The 25,541-nt window shown below is 46.3% G+C and overlaps 1 protein-coding gene across 1 annotated transcript in view; it reads right to left on the reverse strand.

The window, feature by feature from the left end:
• SYT9 (synaptotagmin 9) overlaps positions 1-25,541 on the reverse strand; it is a 159,819-nt gene that overhangs the window by 23,174 nt on the left and 111,104 nt on the right. The window contains exon 4 of the mRNA XM_044270755.1: positions 1,844-1,964. Within this exon, the coding sequence (XP_044126690.1) occupies positions 1,844-1,964 (121 nt within the window). The remainder of the gene's footprint in view (positions 1-1,843; positions 1,965-25,541) is intronic.

Below are 25,541 nucleotides of genomic sequence, written 5' to 3' on the forward strand. Positions count from 1 at the left end.
TCCCCTTAGGTAATTCTTTCTGCTGTTTGGTGAGTGTGGGGTTAATTTCCTGACTTGGTGTGGATCAGGGTGCGGTCTCTTGGAGCTATTTATCCTAGGCTTGTTGCATGTAGGTTAGTTGTGCTCTAGCCTTGCTTTGGGCTGGAAGCTATGCTCCTTTCTGTGGCTATTCCATCTGCCCAGTCATTGAGGGCCAACTTGTTGGACATCAATGTCATCCCTATGTCTTCTCCATGTCTCCACCCATCCTTATCTGTCTATGTTTAGTGTGGGTTTGGTTTGGGATTTGGTTGTTATCTCTTGTGTGTTGTTACATGTCTGGTCTGTTGATGTTGTGTCCAGCATGTCTGCTAGACATTTCCCCTGTTCATCTTTTGAACCTAAAGACATTAGCAGCCTTGCCTGGAGCCACCTTGCTTCGGTGTCCGCATGGGGGTCCAGGTTGTTGTTGTGTGGTTATTCCATCTTTTCTGCGGAAGGTAAGCGTTTGATGTTCCGTTGTTACATTGTGTTCTTACCTGCCGTGCAGTTGCTGCATTGTCTTTCTCCCTGTATGCTACTGGGCCGTTGGAGACGCCTTTCATCCGTGGTGATGGATGAACAGGAGGTCTCTGCCCTGTCACTATGTTGAGGGCGATGCAGGGATTCCTAGACCTTAGCTTCGTGGGTATGAGCCCCCTTACCTTTGAAGGCGGCTCATACGGCCAGGAGTCTAGGGCAATTTTAGGGAAGCTCTAGAGAAGCTCCCTTTTCCCTGCCTACGGCCTAGTACCTGGTGACATTGTACGGTGGGGAGTTTCTCCCACTCCCCACCGTGACAGGTAGGCTTTAAGTAGCCAATAAAGGGGTTGTCCCACAAATAATATTCGACTGTTTCCAAACCAGCACCTGGATCTGAAATAGCATTGTAATTGCATGTAATTAAAAATATGGTATAGTCATTGAATTATTCAATAAAATTTATTTGTATAGCGTCACCTGCTGTGTTTTTTTTTTCTTATTCCTTTGTCTGGCTCCCTGAGATGGCCGCACATGCACAGTTTCCTCCCACAAATGCCTCCTGAGCTGTGATAGGGAGAGCTGAGACACGCCTCCTGAGCTGTGATAGGGAGAGCTGAGACACGCCTCCTGAGCTGTGATAGGGAGAGCTGAGACACGCCTCCTGAGCTGTGATAGGGAGAGCTGAGACACGCCTCCTGAGCAGTGATGGGGAGAGCTTAGACATGCCCTCTTAGCTGCAGCAGAAAAGACACTCCCCCGAGCTGCCAGCTTGATACAAATCTAGCAGAGCAATGAACGGGAAGATCTCTGGATCCATGTGAGGTGCAGGGCTGGTTCTAGCTTTTGTAGAAAGAGATTGTCATGTACTATATGATGATGCATTTAAACAAAGTGTCAAAAGATATGGAGGTCACATTGGTAACAGATGGCTATCAGTAGAGCAAGATCTATGAGATAGGATGCCAAATTCAAGAAAATCCTTGTCTATGTAGGTCTTCTGCCAGGGCAGAGGTCCATTTGTGGAAAGCATGCATGTGAAATAGATTAACTGTCCCTTATAATTGCCAATTTGTGGACCTACAGGGTCTTGAACTTAAGAAGTTCAAGTATAAGCCACTACAGATACCACACAATCTTGTGCAATATGCATTGTTGATTCAGAGGCAATAGGCTGGAATTGCTCCTTAACTTTCCGACAGCCAACAATATAGATTTGATAACCCCTAAACTATTACTTAAAACTGTTCCATCAGAATCAATCATTTATGGGACCAATATTTAAGTATTTGTATTTCCACCAAAAACCAACTACAGTTTTCCCTTCCTCCCCACGGTCACTCACCAGAAGCCCCTGTGATATCCATCGCCTTAAGGTTTCTTGCCTTTATGATAGTGATGGTAAGTCTTCCAGCAGTAGGGAGGTAGCAGAGAGAGAACATCAAGTCACCAAGGTCAACATTATCCTAGGAAACAAAGAATCAGATATTTAAGAATTAACACAATGCACAGACCATTTTTTCCACATAAAGAAGTCACTGCCTTAGAAACCGGAGGACAATGCAAAGCAAAGTGCTTTTCTACTGAAGGATAAAATGGGACAATAATCAAAAGCTCATTTCTTCAGCATCATTATTTCTGTGTTGAAAGGTTAAATCTTCTTTCTGTTATGATTCATTCTTTATTCTAAAAAGTTACAGTAAAGAATCACAGAAATCTATTCACCAAATCCCACTTATATGTGTCCTGTTCTGCCTTGACTGAAGGACATCAACATTTTTTTGTTTACATGAGTTTTTACATTTAATGCAATGGATAATTAGTATGAGGAATAGTGATCGATAGATAAGGCTACTTTCACACTAGTGTTTTTGCTGGATCCGGCAGGGTTCAGCAAAAACGCCTCCGTTACTGATAATACAACCGTCTGCATCTGTTATGAACCGATCCGGTTGTATTATCTTTAACATACCCAAGACGGATCCGTCATGAACTCCATTGAAAGTCAATGGGGGACGGATCCGTTTTCTTTTGTGTCAGAGAAAACTGATCCTTCTCCATTGACTTCCATTGTGGGTCATGACGGATCCGTCTTGCTTCACATCCCAGACGGAAAGCAAACCGTAGCATGCTGCGGCTTGCTCTCCAGTATGAGAACGGAATGGAATGCATTTTGGAGCGCACCGTTCTGTTCAGTTACGTTTTGTCCCCATTGACAATGAATTGACGGATCTCAATACTGGAAGATATTAACGCTAGTGTGAAAGTAGCCTAATGGATAGTCAGAGATAGAGAGACAGTGAAAAGTTATAGATAGATGATAGATAATAGATAGGAAGACAGAGAGATAGATAGATATAGTGAATAGTTATATATAGATGATAGATAATAGATACAGTATAAGGAATAGTTATAGATAAATGATAGATACAGTCAGGGCCAGTGCAAGGATTTTTGCCGCCGTAGGCAAGAAAAAAATTGCCACCCCCCCCCCTTATCAGATGATCTGCCCATATCATGACATCACATATGTTCCACCCCTTTCTCAGCATTTAAATTAAAAGAGAGTTTTATATGTTGCAATAAAGCCCCCTATTAAGAATGGTGGAGAATAACTACCATGACTTAAGCCATAGCTAAAGAAACAAGCCTGGGGCGAAAAACAATAGTGTCCCCCCCCCCCCCATGACACTTGACTTTTACAGAAGAAACTGTATATTGTGGGGCACGGTGTAGGCTTTATGTGTATAACATAAACATATTTCATATGAAAACTTACAATTACTTGGCTTGGCCCTTGGGGATCTCGGACACCACTTCAACACTTTGGCCGGGGGCTCGGCGGAGCTGATGTTGTGTTTTATCCTAATGAGAAATATTTCATAATAAGGATTTGGAGAAGGAGCAGAGGGATAGCAGAGCAGGGAGAGGCTGGTGCTGCTACTAGGGGGTCATACCATGGGGGAGTAATAAAGCCCACCATAATGCCCCCCCCCCCCGTAGAAATAATTCTCCTTATAAAAATACCCCCTTGTAATGCCCCCAGTTGAGCTAATGTCCCCATAGTGCTCCCATAATGTGCCAGTATAAAATACCCCTATATAGTGCCCCCAGTAAATGCCCCAATAGTGCTCCTCTCCCCCTTTCCTCCTAGTGCCCCCCATAATGTACCAGTATAAAATGCCCCATATATAGTGCCCAGGAAGATGCCCTCGGTGTCCCCCATAATTTGTAAGTATAAAATACCCCTTCTCAGTGCCCCCGTAGATGACCCCATAGTAGTCCTCTCCCCCCCTTCCCCATAGTACCCACCATAATGTGTCCCAGTATAAAATGCCCCTATACAGAGCCCCCATATAAAATATCCATTCTTTGTGGCCTCAGTAGATGCCCCTATAGTGCCCACCAATAATGTGCCAGTAAGAAGTGCCCCCAATGTGCCAGTAATAAGTGCTCCCATAGATGTGCCCCAATAATGAGCCAGTAAAATGTGCCCTCATAGATGCCCCCCAATCATGTGCCAGTAATAAGAGCCCCCCCACCATCATGTGTCAGTAACAAGAGCCCCCCCATATCATGTGCCAGTAGCCAGAGCCCCCCCTATATCATGTGCCAGTAGCCAGAGCCCCCCCTATATCATGTGCCAGTAGCCAGAGCCCCCCCTATATCATGTTCCAGTAGCCAGAGCCCCCTATATCATGTGCCAGTAGCCAGAGCCCCCCTATATCATGTGCCAGTAGCCAGAGCCCCCCCTATATCATGTGCCAGTAGCCAGAGCACCCCCATATCATGTGCCAGTAGCCAGAGCCCCCCCTATATCATGTGCCAGTAACCAGAGCCCCCCCTATATCATGTGCGAGTAGCCAGAGCTCCCCTATATCATGTGCCAGTAGCCAGAGCCCCCCTTATATCATGTGCCAGTAGCCAGAGCCCCCCATATCATGTGCAAGTAGCCAGAGCCCCCCTATCATGTGCCAGTAGCCTGAGCCCCCCATCAACATGTGCCGGTAGCCATAGGCCCTCCCTATCATGTGCCAGTAGCGTGAGCCCCCGATCAACATGTGCCAGTAGCTATAGGCCCCCCTATCATGGGCCAGTAGCCATAGGGCCCTCCCTATCATGTGCTATTAGCCATAGGCCCCCCCTATCATGTGCCAGTAGCCTCAGGCCCCCCCATCAATATGTGCCAGTAGCCATAGGCCCCCCCTATCATGTGCCAGTAGCCATAGGGCCCCCCTATCATGTGCCAGTAGCCATAGGGCCCCCCTATCATGTGCCAGTAGCCATAGGGCCCCCCTATCATGTGCCAGTAGCCATAGGGCCCCCCTATCATGTCCCAGTAGGCATAGGGACCCCTATCATGTCCCAGTAGCCATAGGGCCCCCCTATCCCTATCATGTCCCATTAGCCATAGGCCCCCCGATCATGTGCCTGTAGCCAGAGCCCCCCATCATGTGCCAGCCCAGTAGCCACCAGTATTGACAACAACAACAAAAAAACACTTATACTTACCTCCATGTCAGCGATGCAATGCAGGCCTCTTCCGGCCTGTGTCCCGCGCTGTACGGCTAAGGGCTCAGGCTGCGCGATGATGTCATCGTGCCGCCTGCGCCGGCCTCTGATAGGCTGCAGGCACCCCTCTCCCGCCCCTTACTAGAGCGGCGGCGCAGCATGAGGGGCTGCCTAGGTCGCCTTACAGGTGGCGCCAGCCCTGGATACAGTAGGAGGAATAGAGATAGATAGAAAGATTATCTCCAAAAAATGAGGCAGCACTTCAAAATGGTGAAAAATGGTGACCCAGTTTATTCCCAAAGCAACGTTTCAGCCCACACAATGAGGCCTTTGTCAAACTTTGGGAATAAACTGGGTCACCATTTTTCACCATTTTGGAGAGCTGCCTCATTTTTTGGAGATATTCATCAGTGGATGTGTATGCCGGACGTCCCGGAGGATTTTGCACCCAACTTCTGTTTTGGTCTGACTGTGCTGCTGCTTCTTTTGTTGTTAGATAGATAGATAAATAGACAGACAGATAGATAGATAGATAGATAGATAGATAGATAGATAGATAGATAGATAAATAGACAGACAGATAGATAGATAGATAGATAGATAGATAGATAGATAGATAGATAGATAGATAGATACCATAATTGGATTAGCTATAGAAAAATATCATTCTAATTTATTATTAAAGCGCCATTTATTCCAGGGCGCTGCACATATGGTATACAGGGCTATACATACATAATATAAAACAAGTACAATAAGCATAAACAAGATGAGTTACAAACTTGCACAGAAGCAAAGAAGACCCGGCCCGAGAGGGCTTAAAGGGCCAGTGTGTGTGATCCCAAATCCTTTCCCAGCACCCTCTCCAGCAGGAGGGTGCCTCAGCTTTAGCTTCCCTGGTGACCAGCAAAGGTCTTCTGATACTAGTGCTATTACAATCTACGTTTACCCTGTGTTATCTCCTTCCTGTCTCTGTACTCCTGCATTTTCAACTCCAAGTTCAGTTCTGGTTTGAGTTAACCCAGTCCGTCTACCCTGTCTGTGCTCCATCCAAGTCCCCAGCCTACCTGCCTCATCTCTGCCTTATCCCTACTCCGACCATCTGCTTTTACTGTGTCCTGCCTGAATCTCTAAAAAACTGAATTTTAGTCTTGGTGACTGTTCAGACTATATTTGCAGTTTCGATGTGTTTTTGTTATCTTGCACCAAAGTCCCTGACCCCAGTGGATCAGCTGCCAACAACACTGGGACTGTCCCAGGAGGTAGCGGTCTAGTTGTTGACCCGCAGCAAAGTCTAGATCACTGTACAAGGGTTAAAGAGTGAATACCGAGGAAGCACCAGAAAAACGCCCTTAGGGTTAACCCTACCCCAAACTGGTTAACTGGCACAGTGGGTCCACACTCACTGATCTGTAACTGTAGATAGATATTAGGTAGATAAATAGTTGATAGGTAGATAGATAATAGATAGATTAGATATATATTAGATAGTTATATAGATAGATAAAAGATAGATAATAGATAAAATAGATATAAATAAATTAATCCACTTAAACACTAGAACAACAGTCTCTTTTCCCATAGAAATGCACACAATACCTGCACGACAGAAACATAAAACATAATAAAATGGAGATTGCTGAGAGAATTCCACTTCACAGGCTTCACAGTAGATAGAAGTAATTTTTTGTGTAAATATCACAATATGTCCTGACAGCGGAGAATGACAATTTCTGTCTATGCCATGCAGATATTACATTAAAGACGCTCTTCCTGCAGCGCTGTCTTGCAGCCTCTAGGGGTCCAGCCTAATAACCAGGGCACTGCTGTGACAAACCGTGTGGAAATCATAAAGTATTCAAAATACGCCATCAATTGTGAATCAGGTACACGCTATCTGCTTTATACCGCATCATACGCGGAATATCAATGAGCTGATGAGAATATACAGCGTAAAGGGGAACATCAAGAGCTGCACGAAACAATGATATAAAGCTAAACACTGTACTGGGTGGGAACATACAAAGAGTAAAAATCCGGTCTATCCATCTATCTATCTATCTATCTATCTATCTATCTCATATCTATCTCATATCTATCTATCTATCTAATTATCTATGATCTATCTTCTAAATAAAATAAAATAAAATAAGCTTTATTTGCAGGACTAAATACACTTTAGCATTGCCAAAGCAAGTGGGAAATAATTTGGTAGGGTTGGGGGATGGGGATACGTCCTGGGTGGGGATATAGGAGTCCATGGTATATCCGGCTCCTCTCAGTCCATGGCAGGCAGTAATATATTGTGCTGCTATGTCCGCTTTGTTCTCCACTTCCCCCAGCAGTATGGAGAGTCTCTCTTCCTTTTCCATGGAGATGAAGTCTGGGCAGAGATCAGACAGTCTCCTGAAGTGAGTCTCTCTCACTGCTGAGTATTTGGGGCACCGCAGCAGGAAATGAGCCTCATCCTCCACAGCCTCCTGGTTGCACTGCTGGCACAGTCTGCTCTTCCATGGCAGTGACGCCCGGATTCAATGAGCAGTTTGTGGGCGCTCAGTCTGTAGCGGCTCAGGATCTGTTGGTCTCTTGGATTGGGGAGTAGTGATGTCCCGAATAGTTCGCCGGCGAATAGTTCCCGGCGAACATCGCATATGCGATGTTCGGTCCGCCCCCTATACATCATCATTAAGTAAACTTTGACCCTGTACCTCACAGTCAGCAGACACATTCCAGCCAATCAGCAGAAGACCCTCCCTCCCAGACCCTCCCACCTCCTGGACAGCATCCATTTTAGATTCATTCGGAAGCTGCATTCACAGTGAGATGAGGGACAGTACTGCTGCTGCTGATTCAATAGGGAAAGCGTTAGCTAGGGCAGTGTTCTGTGTCCACAGGCTCATCTGCTGTAAGGACAGCACCCCAAAAAGCCCTTTTCAGGGCTGGTACATCAGTGTGTTTTTTTTTATATATATATATATATATATATATATATATATTGCAGTTGCCTGGCTGCCCGTGTGTGAGAGGCTGCAGGCTCAGTCACAGACAGCACGTGCACACCATTCATACAGGGTGTGACAGAAAATACCTTGCAGATAAAAAAAAATTCTATTTAATATTTTTCTGTGACATAATCACATTTGCAAGCCCGTGTGTGTCAGGCGCCCACACATACTGTATTGTGGCCACTGGCTATGGCTAGGCCTCCACTAATACCGTTACAGGGTGTCATTCACTCAAATACCTTGCAGATAAAAAAAATTGCAAATTGCAAGCCCGTGTGTGTCAGGCCCAAACAGACTGTACTGTGCCCACTGCCCACCACTTATATATGGTGGCACAGTACCTTGCACGCATAAACCACTTATCTAAAAAAAAATGTCAGGCAGAGGCAGGCCACCCCGCAGGGGCCGTCGTGGTCGTGGTGCTGTGTTTTCTACTGGCCCTGGAATAATGCCCAGTGTTCAGAGGCCACGTACCCTGAACCCAAAAAATTCTGAGAAAATAGTTGACTGGCTTACACAGGACACCCAATCTTCAACAGCTTCCGCTAAGAACATTGACGCACCATCCTCCTCCAGCTCAGCTTTGGTCACCACTCTCCCGCCCGCCGCCACCACCACCACTACCACCACAGCCACCACAGCCACTTCACTTGATCCCTCAGAGGAGTTATTTACACATCAGTTGGATGAAATTAGTGATGCGCAACCATTATTGCCAGGGGATGTAGATAACAGGGATATGTCTCAGTCAGGCAGCATTACACACATGGACGTACAGTGTGATGATGATGATGTACCCGCTGCTGCTTCCTTTGCTGAGGTGTCAGATACAAGTGAAGTGGTTGATGATGACGATGTGTCCCTGGATGCCATGTGGGTGCCCGCTCGAAGAGAAGAAGAAGAGGGGGAAAGTTCAGAAGGGGAGACAGAGAGGGGGAGGAGACGAGTTGGAAGCAGGGGGAGGTTGTCGCAAGGAGCTAGTGGCACAGTCAGACAGCATGTATCGGCACCCGGGGTCAGCCAGACAGCACGCCAATCAACGCATGCTGTTGCCACCACCAGAATGCCGTCATTGCAGAGCCCAGCAGTGTGGCATTTTTTTTGTGTGTCTGCCTCTGCCATTTGCAACCTGTGCCAAAAGAAACTGAGTCGTGGAAAATCCAACACCCACCTAGGTACAACTGCTTTGCGAAGACACCTGATCGCACATCACAAACGCCTATGGGATCAACACATGAGTACAAGCAGCACACAAACTCAAAGCCGCCATCCTCCTCCTGGTCCAGCATCTTCAGCCACGTCAACCACTGCTGTCCTCCTTGCCCCCTCTCAACCACCCACCACTCCGCCTCTCACCTTCAGCAGTTCCATCTCATCTGCCCACAGTCAGGTGTCTGTAAAGGAAATGTTTGAGCGTAAGAAGCCAATGTCACAGAGTCACCCCCTTGCCCGGCGTCTGACAGCTGGCTTGACGGAACTCTTAGCCCGCCAGCTTTTACCATACCAGCTGGTGGAGTCTGAGGCCTTCAAAAAAATTGTCGCTATTGGGACACCACAGTGGAAGGTACCCGGACGAATTATTTTTTCAAATAAGGCAATCCCAAACCTCTAATTAGTGATTGAAAAGGAAGTCATGGCATCTCTGGCATACAGTGTTGGGGCAAGGGTACATCTGACCACTGATACCTGGTCTGCAAAGCACGGTCAGGGCAGGTATATCACCTACACTGCGCATTGGGTCAACCTGCTGACGGCTGCCAAGAATGGAATGCGTGGCTCTGCAGCGGAGTTGGTGACACCGCCACGACTTGCAGGCAGGCCTACTGCCACCTCCTCTACTCCTCCTACTCCATCCTCTTCTATAACCTCCTCGGCTGAGTCCTCTTCTGCTGCGGCGTCTGGCTGCACATCAACTGAATCCCCCCAGCTCCCCAGGGGCTATTCCACATCCCGGATACGACAGTGTCACGCTGTCTTGGGGTTGACTTGCCTGAAAGTAGAGAGTCACACCGGACCAGCACTCCTGTCCGCCCTGAACGCACAGGTGGATCAGTGGCTGACCCCGCACCAACTGGAGATCGGCAAAGTGGTGTGTGACAATGGAAGCAATTTGTTGGCGGCATTGTATTTGGGCAAGTTGTCACATGTGCCGTACATGGCACATGTGTTGAATCTCATCGTACAACGCTTTGTGTCTAAGTACCCAGGCTTACAGGATGTCCTCAAGCAGGCCAGGAAGGTGTGTGGCCATTTCAGGCGTTCCTACACGGCCATGGCGCACTTTTCAGACATTCAGTGCCGAAACAACATGCCAGTGAGGCGCTTGATTTGCGACAGCCTGACACGTTGGAATTCAACACTCCTAATGTTCGACCGCCTGCTCCAACAAGAAAAAGCCGCCAACGAGTATTTGTATGACCGGGGTGCTAGGAAAGCCTCTGCGGAGCTGGGAATTTTTTTGCCACGTTACTGGACGCTCATGCGCAATGCCTGTAGGCTCATGCGTCCTTTTGAGGAGGTGACAAACCTAGTCAGTCGCACTGAAGGCACCATCAGCGACATCATCCCATTTGTTTTCTTCCTGGAGCGTGCCCTGTGAAGAGTGCTGGATCAGGCTGTAGATGAGCGTGAAGAGGAAGAGGAAGAGTTGTGGTCACCATCACCACCAGAAACAGCCTTGTCATCATCACTTGCCGGACCTGCGGCAACGCTACAAGAGGAGTATGAGGAAGAGGAGTCAGAGGAGGAATGTGGCTTTGAGGAGGAGGAAGACCAACCACAGCAGGCATCCCAGGGTGCTCGTTGCTGTCACCTATCTGGTACCCGTGGTGTTGTACGTGGCTGGGGGGAAGAACAGACCGTCAATGACAGCAGTGAGGAGGAGGAACGGGAAATGAGTAGCTCGGCATCCAACCTTGTGCAAATGGGGTCTTTCATGCTGTCATGTCTGTTGAGGGACCCTCGTATAAAAAGGATAAAGGAGAACGACCTGTACTGGGTGGCCACCCAACTAGACCCCCGGTATAAGCAGAAAGTTGCGGAAATGTTACCAAATTACCGGAAGTCAGAAAGGATGCAGCAGTTCAAAACCAAACTAAAAAATATGCTTTACACAGCTTATAAGGAGGATGTCACAGCTCAACGGGAATCTAACTGGGGAAGAGGTGAAAGTAATCCTCCTCCTACCACGACCACGGCGGCAAGGACAGGACGCTTTACAGATGTGTTGTTGATGGAGGACATGCGGAGCTTTTTCAGTCCTACACATCGCCACAGCCCTTCGGGATCCAGCGTTAGAGAACGACTCGACCAACAGGTAGCAGACTACCTCGCCTTAACTGCAGATATCGACACTCTGAGGAGCGATGAACCCCTTGACTACTGGGTGTGCAGGCTTGACCTGTGGCCTGAACTATCCCAGTTTGCGATAGAACTTCTGGCCTGCTCCGCTTCAAGTGTCCTGTCAGAAAGGACCTTCAGTGCAGCAGGAGGCATTGTCACTGACAAAAGAAGTCACCTCGGTCAAAGTGTTGATTACCTCACCTTCATCAAGATGAATGAGGCATGGATCCCGAAGGGACTGACAGTGGGGGATACGTTTGACTAACAAAAGGCCTTATGACATGCCTTGGCCTCAAAATGGTCCCCACGCTGCTGTATTTAATGTCTGCATACCGGATGACTTTCGTGAATTCTCCGCCACCAACTAGGGTTCAAGCCGCAATGTTTTAGTCACCTTTCTGTAGCAGTGGCTGCAACAATACCTAATTTTTCAGGCATGTGTACATGCCTAATTTTTCTGGCCTCTAGTGCTGCACTGTGGCTGCAAAAAAACAAAACAAAAAAAAGGCACATGCATGTGTCAATTCCCCTTCGTGATCGGTACCTTGTTGTGGTGAAGGGGCTTGCGTATCACAATGAAGCGATCATCACCTCTATGAGTGTGTTGGCAATGTTGCCACACCCCAGATAAGGCCATTGCTTCATTATGATCAGTCTAAAAGCGATCGGCTGGATAATTTTTCATAGAAAAAACATTATTTTTCGAACGGGGAGATGGTTAAAAAAACGCTGGCTCCCTCCCCTTTGTTTGAATCCACGCCACGGTCACTGCGTCTGCGCCGTGCAATTTACTGTCACACCCGATATGAGTGTTATTTTCTGTAGTACTATTCTCATCAGTTTAATCCCTGTTGCGGCTGCAATCTCTGCATGGACATTTTAAATGTCCATGCAGAGAGATATGCCAACTACCTTGACGTATAGAGTCAAAGGTGGTTTGAAAGGGATTAATGGCATTGTATATTTGGAGTTGTTGTCCTGCTGCAGAATACATTTAGACCATTTACACTTCACTCTTACTTTGCTTAATTTTTTCCCCACTTGCCTAAAAGTTTTGCACAGTGCTGTAAAAAATTATGATTAAGACAAATCTGGTAATTTTCCCAACAGTGATGATGAGGCCTCGGTGGAACAAGCTGAACTATCATATCTACACGAAGCCAAAACGGTCGTTTCATCGTAGGCTTCTAAACAAATGAGTCCTGTTCTTAATTGCTGCTCTGGAACGCTTCCTCTGGAAATATTGAAGTTTACCTTACTCACAATAACCTCCTTATAACACAGGAAATAAATCTTTCATCAACTGGATTAATTAGTGCTCAGATTTATACCATGCAGCCAACTGGCATAGCCAAGGTGAAGCCCAGATTGTGATGCCCTAAGGCTTGGCCTTGAAGAACTAGGTTTTATCTCTGCAGCGAGTGATTTAGGGTGTGAAGACAATATGACATGTAAGATTATATTCAAATAGCCGCAAATATTTGTAATAAGCAGCAGCATTGATTTATTTTATGGGGTTATTCCATGACTAAGGCTTCAGAAAAATACCGGTATCTAGATTCACACTGGTACCATGTGGCGGCAATTTTACATACCTCCTACGCTAATTTTTCATACCTGATTATGATGTCACATTTTTAGGTGGAGTTTTTCTATGCACAGTCTAGGTGCAGCCACAGGGTTGCCAAAAATAATTTTTCTATTTTTCAGACTACTGATCTCAAAATCACGGACAGCCAACATTTTTTACGGACAAACTCAAAAACCATAACGAATGCTAAAGATTATAAGTGATACATGTCTACAGCTCAATATACTAGTAAGAACTCATTGCCAGCATTTACTGTGAGCTGTACAATGATGATAATTACCACCATAATAATCTAGTCAAGTACCACCAGCCTAAAAAAAAATAAAAAAATCACAGACACGTCTATTTTTTCCCCCAAACATAGGAAAAAAGCCTATTTTTACAGACTGACCAGAAATTTCTGGACGGTTGGCAGCCCTGTGCAGCCACATGAAAACAACGAGGCTGTGGATGGCACTAGAAAAATCACATCTTGATTGAAGACACCAGGTGCTTAAATGTGCTGGCATAAGATCAGGATCTCCAAGTGGTTATCAGTGTGGTGGTGTCCAGCAGCACCTGGAGGGGGCCTTAAAGGGAACCTGTCACCAAAAAAAATGCAAAGTAATCTGCAGACACCATGTTCTAGAGCAGGAAAAGCTGAGCAGATTGATGTATAGTTTTATGGGAAAATATTCAGCAAACCTTGTATTTTATTCATTTACATTCCTGCTCATTCTGGGCTTTGAAGTGTAGGAGGCGGAGCTATCAGTGATTGACAGCCTCCCCTATATGACTGTGTATACAGAGTGAGCTGTCAATCACCGATAGCACCGCCCCCTGGACTTCAAAGCCCAGAAAGAACACAGATATAAATGAGTAAATCACAAGCTGTAATGAAACTTTTCCCATAAAACTATATATCAATCTGCTCAGCTCCTCCTGCACTTTAACTTGCTGCCTTCACTCCAGACTCCATGTTCATTGTGATAGGTTCCCTTTAATGTTTTCTATGGGGCTCTTCTTATGGGGCTTCTTATTCTTCTTTCACCAATTATGGAGAAATTAAAGGGGTTGACCCACCTCGGACACTGATGGTGCATTGCTGGGATATCCCATCAATGTCAGATAGGTGTGGGACCTGTTCCTATCTCAAGACCACATATGTGTGCCCACCCTTCCTTCACCGCTTTGGGAGGTCTGAAAGTAGTCAAGCGATGGCTTGGCGGTGAATGGAGAGGTCGCCATGCTTGCACGGTGTGCTTACTTGGCTACTTTCAGAACTCCTATTGCGATGAATGGAGAGCACGTCTCGAAGAGGGGTGTGCTCTTCTTCCCTTCAAGGGCCCCATTCTGGAGAGCTGGTCCCAGAGGCAGGATCCGCACTTATCTGACACTGATAGCATATTCTAGTGATATGCATCAACATCTTAGATGGGAATTCTCCTTTAACTCCAGTATTCACAATTTGTTTGCTGGTACCTGTGAAGACTTCTCCTTAGTCATGCTGTATTTCACCTTTTCAAAGCAGAGATGATCACGCCATGACTGTTTAGTGATTGTGCTGCTAAAATGTCATGATTATCATCTTGCATCGTGGATAAATATTTATGACAAATCATGAGTAACTTCTGCAGAAGCAAAATCTGTCAACTACGTCATTTAGTGGGAACCAAATTAATCTGACAGCCTAGATGCGGCTTCGATAAAATATGCACAATACCTTTTCTTCCAAAAAATGATTTTTAATACAGAAATGTTGGCCTTCTGAGAAGTCTGCCCCGTATATGCACTCGCTTCCAGTGCAAAATTCAGATATGGTGGAATTCTTTGGAAATAATAATTCTCTGACTTACATGGGATGTATAGTTTTGGAAAATACCCTATAGTGACACTTTGAGTTGATACAAGGAAGTCCCAGAACAGAAAACAGGTACAAAAAGGTGCATCCATACCTCCTAACTTTTTGGACGGTCAAAGAAGGACATTTATGGTTCATTGTGTGAAAGATCCATTTTTCCTGTATATCTATACACTTCAAAATAATCTGAATATGGACATTTCTAAAATCACAATTGCCTCAAATAATGAAATAATATACAAGACGGTGCTCAAAATATACATGGAGGAACCAGACATACACTTTCTGGGTCAAAATTGTGAATGCAATAATGCAAATCAATACTTTAAAAAGAGAGGGACATTTAAGGAGCAAAGAGGGACTTGGGTCAAAAAGAGGGACTGTCCCTCCAAAAAGGGGGACACTTGGAGGTTTAGTGCATGTCTTACTTTCTTTCTCTAAATTTTGCATTTCATTTGGAAACCAAGGCCCCAGAGTCTAGAGGAAGAGTGGAGAGACACACAATCCAAGTTGCTTGAGGTCCAGTGTGAAGTTTTCACAGTCAGTGATGGTTCGAGGAGCCATGTCATCTGCTGGTGTTGGTCCTCTGTGTTATATCAAGCACTTTATGCTTCCCTCTGCTGACAAGTTTTATGGAGATGCTGATTTCATTTTCCAGCAAGACTTGGCACCTGCCCACACGGCTAATAGTACTAATACCTGGTGTAATACCCACGGTGTCACTGTGCTTGATTGGCCAGCAAACTCTCCAGACCTAAACCCCATAGAGTATCTATAGGAAGATGAGAGACACCAGACCCAACAATACAGACAAGCTGAAGGCCACTATCAAAGCAACCTGGGCTTCCATAACACCTCAGCAGTGCCACAGGCATGCTAGTAATTCATGTAAACGGAGCCCCGACCAAGTATTGAGTGCATGTTTGGGACAGACTTCTCAGTAGGCCACCATTCCTGTATTAAAAATCTTTTATGTTAATGTTGTTGTCTGCTAACCATTTCTTCTCCACTTTTGCTGTGTGTTGTGGGTCATTGTCATGCTGAAATGTCCACTGGTGCTCAAGGCCAAGTTTCTCTGCAGACTGCCTGATGTTGTCGTTGAGAATCCTCATGTATTGCTCTTTTTTCATGGTGCCGTTTACTGTGATTAGGTTCCCTGGTCCATTGGCTGAAAAACACCCCAAAGCATTAGGTTCCCACCACCATGTTTGACAGTGGGGATGGTGTTCTTTGGGTTGAAGGCTTCTTCGTTTTTTCATGCCAAATGAAGGAAACATCATTGTGACCAAACAATAAAATTTTTGTTTCATCTGACCATAACACAGAAGACCAGAAGTCTTCTTCTTTGTCCAGATGAGCTTTTGCAAAGGCCAAGCGAGCTTTTGTGTGCCTTATCTGGAGAAGTGGCGTCCTCCTTGGTCTGCAGTGTGCAGTGTCCGTTGGATTGTCTGCCTTGAGACATTGCCACCAGCAGAGCCCAGATTCACCAGGATGGCCTTGGTGGTGATTCTGATATTCTTTTTCACCTCTCTAACTATCCCCCTGGCCAGCACAGGTGTTAATTTTGGCTTCAGACCACGTCCTCTGAGATTTTCCACAATGCGGAACATCTTGTATTTTTTGCATAAATGTAAATAAAACATGAGAAATGTTTTTGTTTTCCCACAATAATACCTCTTGTACATCGTCTTATTATCTTTTGGGAGACACCTTTGTCATTTCCCATCAAAAAATCAATTGCTGGTTGAATAAAAGTAACTTTAAGTCAAAATTTGCCAGGGGTATGAATAATTATGGGCAGCACTGTATCTACAGGACTCTTTGTGTCAGGGCCATGCAGAAGTTGCTGCAGACTGACAATACAGCGAGGGCAAGGTTTTCTCCAATTTACTTTTATTTTTTATTTCTAAGTTTTGTGTTCCTTTATGTGAATGACTGTAAGACAACTGACTGCAGCAGGAGGCTCTCCCCTCTGCAGCAGGAGATTTACCCCTATGTGCTCTGCAAGATTTCTCCAGGACTTTGTGTCAGCACCACGCAGTAGTTGCTACAGACTGACAATACAGCGAGGGCATCATTTTCTCCGGTTTACTTTTATTTGAAAGTTTTGTGTTCCTTTATGTGTCTGACTGTGAGACAACTGACTGCGACAGGAGCCTCCCCGCTGTGCAGCAGGAGATTTACCCCTATGTGCTCTGCAAGATCTCTACAGGACTGCTTGGTCAAGACAACTGACTGCAGCAGGAGCCTCCCCCCTCTATAGCAGGAGATTAACCCTATGTGCTCTGCAAGATCTCTACAGGACTGTTTGTGTCAGGGCAAATGACTGCATCAGGAGCCTCCCCCCTCTGTAGCAGGAGATTTACCCTATGTGTTCTGCAAGATTTCTCTAGGACTCTTTGTGTCAGGACCATGCCGAAGTTGCTACAGACTGACAATGCACTGAGGACAGAATTTTGTCCCGTCTACTTTTATCTTTTATTTGTAAGTTTTGTGTTCCTTTATGTGTCTGACTGTAAGACAACTGACTGCAGCAGGAGCCTCCCCCCTCTGTAGCAGGAGATTTACCCCTATGTGCTCTGTAGGATTTCTATAATACTCTTTGTGTCAGGACCATGCAGAAGTTGCTACAGACTGACAATGCAGTGAAGGCAAAATTTTGTCCCGTCTACTTTTATCTTTTATTTGAAAGTTTTGTGTTCCTTTATGTGTCTGACTGTAAGACAACTGACTGCAGCAGGAGCCTCCCCGCTGTGCAGCAGGAGCCTTACCCCTATGTGCTCTGCAGGATTTCTATAGTACTCTTTGTGTCAGGACCACGCAGAAGTTTCTACAGACTGATAATGCAGCGAAGGCAAAATTTTCTCCCGTCTACTTTTATCTTTTATGTCTAAGTTTGTGTTCCTTTATGTGTCTGACTGTAAGACAACTGACTGCAGCAGGAGCCTCCCCGCTGTACAGCAGGAGATTTACCCCTATGTGCTCTGCAGGATTTCTCTACTACTCTGTGTCAGGACCATGCAGAGGTTGCTGCAGGCTGACAATACAGAGAGGCCAAGGTTTTCTCCCGTTTGCTTATCTATTATTTCTAGGTTTTGTATTACTTTAACACAATTATTTGCAATTCTAAATCCCCGTGCAATATCTAAAGGCAATAGCAATAAGAAGAGAATATTACAATATTGTTTAGTTATATGCAACTTCTCTTCTCCAAAACTCCCAACAGCCAAAAGTCTCATTTAAGGTTTCATCTGGGGATCTTCAGATAATGCCATTATTTGTGTGACTTTCCCGCTGACCTGCTGAGTAGTGACATCTGCTCTTTTCAGTCTGCTGTCTGGCGGCGTTGATGATTTTAATAAATTCCTTTGAGGAAAAAGGACAGACGAGATGACGCACGCCGTTATTGGCTCACGCTCCCCTCCAGTAAATGAACCTCTTACAGTCCCCTTCATTTTATACCGAATTTATTTCAATTTAAACAGTCTGAATGGGAAGTTGGCGCGAGGCCAGTGCACCCATCTGAAAGGTTTCTCCGGCTGAATATTCCTGTGTTCCACTTAAGTGCAATCCCTCCACTTTCACTGCCGGCAGCGCGCAGGCAGATGACATTTCCATCGCCGAAATTGTCAGATTTTTGTTCGATCAATCAATGCTCAATCAAGATTAGAAATGTGAAGAGCGTTACATCATCGGGGGCCAAATGCATCAGCTTTGAATAGAAACAAAGCGCCGACGTGATGGAGGTGAACGCGTTCCGCTTGAAACGTTATGTAATGCCAGCGCTTGCACGGAACCACGGTAGTCGGGGAATCTGAAATGAATGTCTAGCATGGAAACGAAATGTCTGAGCAGGTGCAGGCAGGGGTGCACCACGACGAGGCCAGGTGAGGCGGCGCCAGGCCAGATAGGGACAAGAGAAGGGCCATGGGCAATGAGCGCTTTCATTGTGGCAAAGGGGTTAGGTTAAAAAATTGGGATTGGGGGAGGGGTTGGGCCGTTTCAGTTTTCGCCTCAGGCAGCAGAAAGGCTAGGTGCACCCCTGGGTCCCAGCTTAAAGGGATATTGCAATTGAAAACTAAATATGTCAGATGGCCAAGAAATGGTTACAAAAAAACCTAAACCAAGTTATATTCACCTCACCGATCCCTCGCTGCTGCCATTCCAATAGCTTTCGGGTCCCCGGTGCAGTCCACTTCCTGCTCCTCTCTTGACGGCTAAGTATGCCTCAGCCAATCACAGTGCAGTGATGACCCGCCTCAAAGACTGATTGGCTGAGCAGCATTCCCCGCCAGTTCCTGTCTTGTCAAGAGCGGGGAAGCGGGCACTGTCAAAATGATAGCAGCGGGGGATCGGCAGGGTGAGCATAAGCTAATAATATTTTTAACCATTTCCTGACCATCCAATATATTTGTTTTCGACAGGAATACCCCTTTAAATGGGTTGTCTCACTTCAGCAAAGGGTGATGTAGAGAAAGTTACTACAAGGCACTTACTAATGTATTGTGATTGTCCATATTGCCTCCTTTGCTGGCTGGATTCATTTTTCCATCACATTATACATTGCTCGTTTCCAGCGGTTACGACTGCCCTGAAACCAGCGGTGGTCGTGCTTGCACACTATAGGAAAAAGCACCGGTCTTTCTGGTGGTCAGGACTGTGGGAGCTCACATAGGCAAGCATGCGCAGCAGCTCTCGTCCCGGTCATCTCGTATACGCGCTGCGTACATGATAAATGCTGTTTGCTGAAGTGAGAGGACCCCTTTAAGGAGGGACTCCCACTGTGTTAATCTATCTTATATTTTGTTATATGTCTAAGAAGATGGGAGCTGTGACTTTGACTGTCGGAGCTCCTTTCACTTCCAACATTAGGTATATGCAGGGTTCCAGACCTAATTTTGGAAGTGAGAAAACCTCCAAAAATCTGGCCAGAAGTTGGATCAAGTTCCCTTTAGGCCTCTTTCACACGACCGTATGGCTTTTTTAGTGTTTTGCGGTCTGTTTTTCACGGATCCGTTGTTCCGTTTTTTGTTTCCGTTGTGTTTCCGTTTCTGTTCCGTTTTTCCGTTCCGTTTTTCCGTATGGCATATACAGTATAAAGTAATTACATAGAAAAAATTGGGCTGGGCATAACATTTTCAATAGATGGTTCCGCAAAAACGGAACGGATACGGAAGGCATACGGATGCATTTCTGTATGTGTTCCTTTTTTTTAGCGGACCCATTGACTAAGGGTCCAATCACACGTCCGCAAAAGGGTCCGCACCCATTCCGCAAAGGAACGGGTGCGGACCCATTCATTCTCTATGGGCCCGGACGTGAAGCGGAGAGCACATTATGTGCTCTCCACTTCCGCATTTGCGGAGCGCGGCCCCGAACTTTCAGGTCCGCAGCTCGGCAAAATATAGTACATGTCCTATTCTTGTCCGCAACTGCGGACAAGAATAGGCATTTCTATAGCGGGTGCCGGCCGGGTGTGTTGCGGACCCGCAATTTGCGGGTCCGCAACACACCACGGACGTGTGAATGGACCCTAAGGGCTCGTTCAAACAAATGTTTTTTGCGTTCCGTATACGGGCCGTTTATTGCGTTCCGTATACGGAACAATTCATTTCAAGGGGTCCGCAAAAAAAACAGAATGTACTCCGTGAGCATTCCGTTTTTGTATGTCCGCAATTCTGTTCCACTAGATTTTGAGTCCTATTCTTGTCCGCAAATCACGGTCCGTGGCTCCATTCAAGTCAATAGGTCCGCAAAAAAAACTGAACACATATGGAAATGCATCCGTATGTCTTCCGTATCCGTTCCGTTTTTTGCGGAACCATCTATTGAAAATGTTATGCCCAGACCAATTTTTTCTATGTAATTACTGTATACTGCATAGGCCATATGCGGACCCATTCACTTCAATGGGGCCGCAAAAGATGCGGACAGCTGTCCGCATCCGTTGCTCCGTTACGTAGCCCCGCAACAAAAAATAGAACATGTCCTATTCTTGTCCATTTTGCGGACACGAATAGGCATTTCTACAATGGGCCGCTCGTTCCGCAAATTGCAGGAAGGGACACGGGTGGATTCCGTGTTTTGCGGACCGCAAAAAACGGAACGGTCGTGTAGGCTGAGTTCACTCGTCAGTTATTTGGTCAGTTATTTCCATCAGTGATGTGTGAGCCAAAACCAGCGGTGAAGCCTCCACAGAGATGAGGTGCAATGGAAAGATCTGCACATGATGGAACGGATGGAAATAACGGACGGCCTAACTTGTGGAGTTCAATCTGCAATGTCTTTCACATGCACCACCCCATCCCATTATCCTCCCATTACTATTTATTTATTCTCAATCCATAAACTGGTAGAATTTGGTGCAATGTGCAGCTCCCGGGCCCGGTGCCTACTTTGCAACAGTCCGTTCCCTTCCCATGTAGTAGAGGGGCCCCTCGGGCACCGCTGCCTTCGAATGACTGCGACCCCCCCCACGTAACATAGTAACATAGTACATAAGGCCGAAAAAAGACATTTGTCCATCCAGTTCGGCCTGTCATCCTGCAAGTTGGTAAGGTTCTTGTGCCATAGATAAAATGAGTTGCTGACATGCACCCTGCCTAGTGTAAATAATATATCTTCACCATCATCATTTTTTAATTGGTATGAGCAACATGGCAACAGACGGAGGGGGATCTTATAGATGGGGGAAGGGCTGGAGGCAGTTTGAGGTGTGGAACAGCAACACAGCTGAAACCTGGCTGTCATCTCTCCTGCCACAAAATTATTTTCCCATAAAATCAAAAGTTCTGATGAAAATACTCTTAGAACTCTGCATTATGCCATTATTATATATCTATACCAGATCTGTACTATATGTATGTTCCCATTTATGTAGAGTGTATTCTGAAGCATCTTTTCTGCCAACCAGTGGCGTAGCTATAGGGGTTGCAGCGGTCACAGTTGCGACCGGCCCCCTAAGCCAGGGGAGCACACAGGGCCCCCTAAGCCAGGGGAGCACACAGGGCCCCTTAAGCCAGGGGAGCACACAGGGCCCCCTAAGCCAGGGGAGCACACAGGGCCCCCTAAGCCAGGGGAGCACACAGGGCCCCTTAAGCCAGGGGAGCACACAGGGCCCCCTAAGCCAGGGGAGCACACAGGGCCCCCTAAGCCAGAGGAGCACACAGGGCCCCCTAAGCCAGGGGAGCACACAGGGCCCCCTAAGCCAGGGGAGCACACAGGGCCCCCTAAGCCAGGGGAGCACACAGGGCCCCCGGCCAGTGGCGCTGTACTTTTTGCTTGTAAAGTGAATACTAGTGAGCTCACAAGTCTGCGGGAGGAAGGGGGGGCAGTGGCGTAGCTATAGGGGTTGCAGCGGTCACAGTTGAGACGGGGTCCCTAAGCCCCCTTGCCAGTGATGTTGTATTTTTCGCTTTATTAGATGCGGTGCAGTCCCTGATCTCAGCATGAGGCTGTAGTGCGCGTAGATCTCCCAAGTGTCCCTCTTTTGGACCCAAGTCCCCCTGTCCCTCTTTTCTCCTTAATTGACCCTCTTTTTGATCTAAAGGATAGATTTGCAATTTTACAATTACAATATTGATGCAGGAAGTTTTTGTCATTTATATTATTTCATTATTTGATGCAATTTGGACCCAGAAAGGAGCATCTATCTCATTTCAAATGATGAGGTAGCATTTAGGATAAGGTGAAAGGGTGTTGGACCTGTTTATTCCCCAGAGCTATCCTGTGTGCTGCCTCATCATCTACTAGTGGATTGTGTAACGCCCCAGAGTGGCATTACCACCTCCCATGCCCCTCTACTATCTCTTCTGGTTATTCTATGTCAGACTCATCATGTGTATTTATTCCAAGGCCTGCAAATGTGTATTTCCATTTCCATGTAAATGTTATGTTAAAGTACAATGTACCTGGTTCACCAGCAGATGGCGGCAAGCTTGGCAGAGTTAGTTTGCCTGGAATGGAACCTTCTTTCCATTCTAGCCCTCTCTTGGTAACCAAGATAAGGTTGGAAGATTGTTTCCTGATGAAAGTTTATTCAAGTAAAGCTGTTATCAACTCCAACACAAGTCTGGACTCACTTTGTTTCATCATCCCCTTCATCAACTATCCCTTGCTCTGCTTCGGACAACAGCGCCTGGGGTTCCAGCGTATCCAGGTAGGAGCACCGTGACACGCGCACAGCCACATCTAAAGGGACATTATAGGCTACCCTTACACCACTCTGGCATTCCTACACCTGGGTACCACCAACACCATCTACTTAAGGGGACTCTGCCCCTTGTTGCTCCAATGCAACTGGCGTCACAACAAAAAACACTAAGAAAGGACCCATGGAGCCACAGTCAGTGCGTTGCAATTTTTATTTTATGCACTTGTTTAAGTGGAGGTAACAGGTTGTAATATTCAAAGGGGTTTTCCCTTCTTGGACATTGGGGGCGTAGGATATGCCCCCATTGTCTGATAGGTGCAGGTCCCCTGGGACCCGCACCTACTGTATCTAGTAAACACAGCCGCCCTCCATTCATTTCTATGGGGCCGCTGAAAATATCTGAGTGCTGGCTCAGCTATTTCCGTCAGCCCCATAGAAGTAAATGGAAGCGGTGGCCGCGCAGTGCGCTCCCATCCCTTTCTATGCGGATTCCTAAAATAGCCGAGTGCACCAATAGGGATGCTTGGTACCTGGCATTGCCCGCCACCACTTTGCATGCTTCGTTTTTGGCTGCGTTTACGAGCCAGGGGTGGGACCCACACCTTTCAGACAATGGGGGCATAACCTGACAATATGCCCCCATTGTCTAAGATGGGAATAACCCTTTAATATCTCTTTGGGGGAATGATGAGCCACCCTGATTCATTTATTTAGTAATCCAGAAAATAATCTGCTAATCCAAGTTGTTTGCTGTAGGTGCTAGTAAGGCAATGCCTCCGCACTTTCAGGTACATTCTAAATTCAGCTTTCGCCCCATCCTCTCATCCTCCCGGTGCAGTAGTACTTGCGGCACACCAGCTGTTACTACACTACAACTCCCACGATGCACAGCAAGCAGCGTCTGCACTAATTCAACCACAAGATTTAAATAACTGATTGGAAGGCAATTTGCATCCTTGCTCAGTTCCAAGTCTCGGAAGCCCCCCCACACGCAGCACGCGGAGAGCCTAATTATCAAGAAAATGTCTCTTGATTTGTAAGCAAAAGAAAACACGGAAATGTTTGCTGTAAACACAGAAACAACTACTTAAGGTAATCACACTGAAAAGAAAAGGCTCTGTACAGTGCAGGTCTCTGGAATTCAACCGCAATCTGACAAAGAAGGCCCTTCTACACGGGCAGATGATCGGGAAGGAGCGTTGGTACAAATGTTCACTCACCCGATCCTTACCGCATGTAAACATGTCCCCAATCAGATGACAAACGAACAACTGCATCATCTGTGCGACATTAAAAATGACTGTTTGAAAACTGTATGTGATAAAACGATCATTCATTCATATACAGTGGTCCCTCAAGTTACAATATTAATTGGTTCTAGGATGACCATTGTATGCTGAAACCATTGTAACTTCCAAAATCAGTTGCAAAGCCCCAAAATGTCACCTAAGATGAGAGAAATTGAAGATTTAAGAAATATAAGCAGATAACTAAGACAGATAACACAAGTCCTTACAGATAACAGTCAGGAGTAGCTGCTAACTAGTAACTATCCAGCTATTCTACCAGAGAGGTGGCCTTGTTTGGTTGGATCTGAGGCTGAGACATTGTAGGTTGAGTCTGGTTTCAGCTTACGATGGGTCAGAAAAGTCCATTGTATGGTGAACATATTGTATCCTGAGGGATCGCTGTACTAACGATATTTGCTGCCTAAAAATGACACCTAATGAGCACCAGTTGACCGGCTGTACCTTTAATCGGCTGAAAAATGCTTGTTCCACTGACAAATTTTACTCCCGATCCCCTCATACACATGCATGCTTAACTCAGCTAAGCATTCATGTGATCTCGGTAGGAAGGGGAGAGAAAGACTCCGCTGGTAGCAATTCATCTCCCTGAAAACAAAAGGATTGGGCAGTTGAAATCCAGCATGCCCCATCCTTTCCTCCCCCGACATCTATCAGAGGAGAGTCAGGAGTCTCCCCGCACATGTTCGATGAGTGGACCGACAAATGGTTATTGTGTCTGGTCAAGGGGATGTTCCACGAGAAATATTCTACATTATTCAAACCAGCACCTGGATCTGAATAGCTTTGTAATTGCATGTACGGTAATTAAACATTTGGTATAGACACTGAGTTATTCTATAAAGTCTATCTGTTTGTTTTCTTCCTTATTTCTCTGTCCACCTCAGTAACAACGTTAAGGTGGTCACACAGCTGCGGCAGTTACAGGGAGAGAGCTGCGGCAGAAAGGGCACGCCTCCTGAACTGTGATAGGGGGAGAGCTGCGGCAGAAAGGACACGCCTCCTGAACTGTGATAGGGAGAGAGCTGCAGCAGAAAGGACATACATCCTGAACTGTTATAGGGAGAGAGCTGCGGCAGAAAGGACACGCCTCCTGAACTGTGATAGGGAGAAACCTGCATGAGAAAGGACATGCCTCCTGAACTGTGATAGGGAGAAACCTGCAGCAGAAAGGACATGCCTCCTGAACTGTGATAGGGAGAGAGCTGCAGCAGAAAGGACATGCATCCTGAACTGTGATAGGGAGAGAGCTGCGGCAGAAAGGACATGCATCCTGAACTGTGATAGGGAGAGA

Source organism: Bufo gargarizans, chromosome 10 (genome assembly GCF_014858855.1).
Source record: "Bufo gargarizans isolate SCDJY-AF-19 chromosome 10, ASM1485885v1, whole genome shotgun sequence".
Classification (NCBI taxonomy): domain Eukaryota; kingdom Metazoa; phylum Chordata; class Amphibia; order Anura; family Bufonidae; genus Bufo; species Bufo gargarizans.